The 1,676-nt window shown below is 31.3% G+C and overlaps 1 protein-coding gene across 1 annotated transcript; it reads left to right on the top strand.

The window, feature by feature from the left end:
* Nucleotides 1–528: 528 nt before the first annotated feature.
* Nucleotides 529–1,413, top strand: LOC136979822 (uncharacterized protein F54H12.2-like; the record flags this gene model as incomplete). Its single annotated transcript, XM_067275850.1, has 1 exon — nucleotides 529–1,413. A coding segment is annotated over exon 1 (885 nt), but the record flags the coding sequence as incomplete, so codon positions are not given.
* Nucleotides 1,414–1,676: the final 263 nt, after the last annotated feature.

Below are 1,676 nucleotides of genomic sequence, written 5' to 3'. Positions count from 1 at the left end.
GAGGAAAAACAATATTAATTTTATCTTTTAAACAGTTATAAATATAACATAGTTTTATTTGTTTGCATTAGTTTGTCTTTGAGAGCAGCAAAATGAAGCTCGATCCAAAAGTTTGTATAAATTATTACTGCAATCAAGCAGGAGGTAGCGTATTGACTCCCGATTTAATATTCAGGCACCGTTTGGGAATGGGAGGAAGAGGTTATTTTTCAGGGCCCCAAATACAGCGTGGTTATGGATTTTTTGGAGATTTATTTCGTCAATCTATACCTATCCTTAGGAAAGTTGGAAAATATCTTGGACGAAAAGTATTAAATCTTGCCACGGGTGTTGGATCAGACGTAATTGCGGGAAAATCATTTAAAGAGTCAACAAAAGCGCATTTAAAAGATATCGGCAGCGAAATCAAAGATGATATAGTTAAAAAAGTACAAAGCGGATCGGGTATAAAAAGAAAACGATTGAGAAGATTAGTTCAGTCACAGAATAAAAGACGGAAAGTACAAGATATATTTACCGAATGAGAAAATGGACCCCCATTCGTGCCCCTGCACTAAAAGTGAGTTGGATTTATTTAGTACCGTTTCGACTCAACTCGCTATCGACAGTACATCGGAAGTTATAGTTCACCCAATTGCGACAATTTCTGACAGTCGTGCACCTATTGAATTTTATGTATCCGGTTCTGGTGAAAATTATATCGACTTACATTCAATTTATCTGCATGTTCAAGTAAAAATTGCCAAAAAGGATGGAACAGATGTGGGAGCTGATGAAAAAGTTGTACCTGTTAATTATTTTTTAAATAGTTTGTTTTCACAATGTACTGTTTTTCTAAACGACAAGCAAATTATTTCAAATGTTAATTATCCATATCGGGCGATTTTAGATGCCTTATTATTTTATTCAAAGGATGCTCAAAAAACATTTTTAACAAGTGCATTATTTTATAAAGATACTGCACAATATATGGATTCGATAGAAGAAAATAATGAGGGATTGACTAAAAGATTTAATGTTGCTAAACAAAGTAAACTAATAGATTTAGTAGGACGATTACATATTGATTTGTCGCATCAACCTAAATTGTTAATTAATAACGTAGATTTAAGAATTAAATTGGAAAGATCTAAGGATAATTTTGCTTTAATGGCATCTAATGATAACTATAAAATTATTATTAAAAATGCATCTTTAAAAATTAATAAAGTAGATGTTAGTTCATCTGTTCAAATAGGCATAGAAAAAGCATTGCAAACGGGTGTCATAAAAATGCCATTTCGAAGAGCAGATATAAAAGTTTTTACTTTAAGTAGCGGAATACAGTCTACTAATATCTCAAATGCAGTAATTGGGCAATTACCTTATAGAATGACTATCGGTTTAGTTTCTAATACCGCATTTAATGGAAATGTAAAATATAATCCTTTCAATTTTAAAAATTACAATTTAAATTATATATGTCTATTAAAAGACAACCAAATGATCCCATCAAAACCGTACACGCCCGATTATACAAATAGCATATACGCAAGAAATTTTATATCATTATTTGAAGATATAGGATGTATTAATCACCATAAATTTACAAATATATCCTACCGGGATTATAAAGATGGCTATACTTTATATTCTTTTGATCTTTCTCCCGATCGTTCGGCATCAGAATCGCATAT

This window comes from Centruroides vittatus, unplaced genomic scaffold, assembly GCF_030686945.1.
Source record: "Centruroides vittatus isolate TY-2023 unplaced genomic scaffold, ASM3068694v2 contig_644, whole genome shotgun sequence".
Lineage (NCBI taxonomy): Eukaryota > Metazoa > Arthropoda > Arachnida > Scorpiones > Buthidae > Centruroides > Centruroides vittatus.
This window is presented reverse-complemented; position numbering and strand designations above follow the sequence as displayed.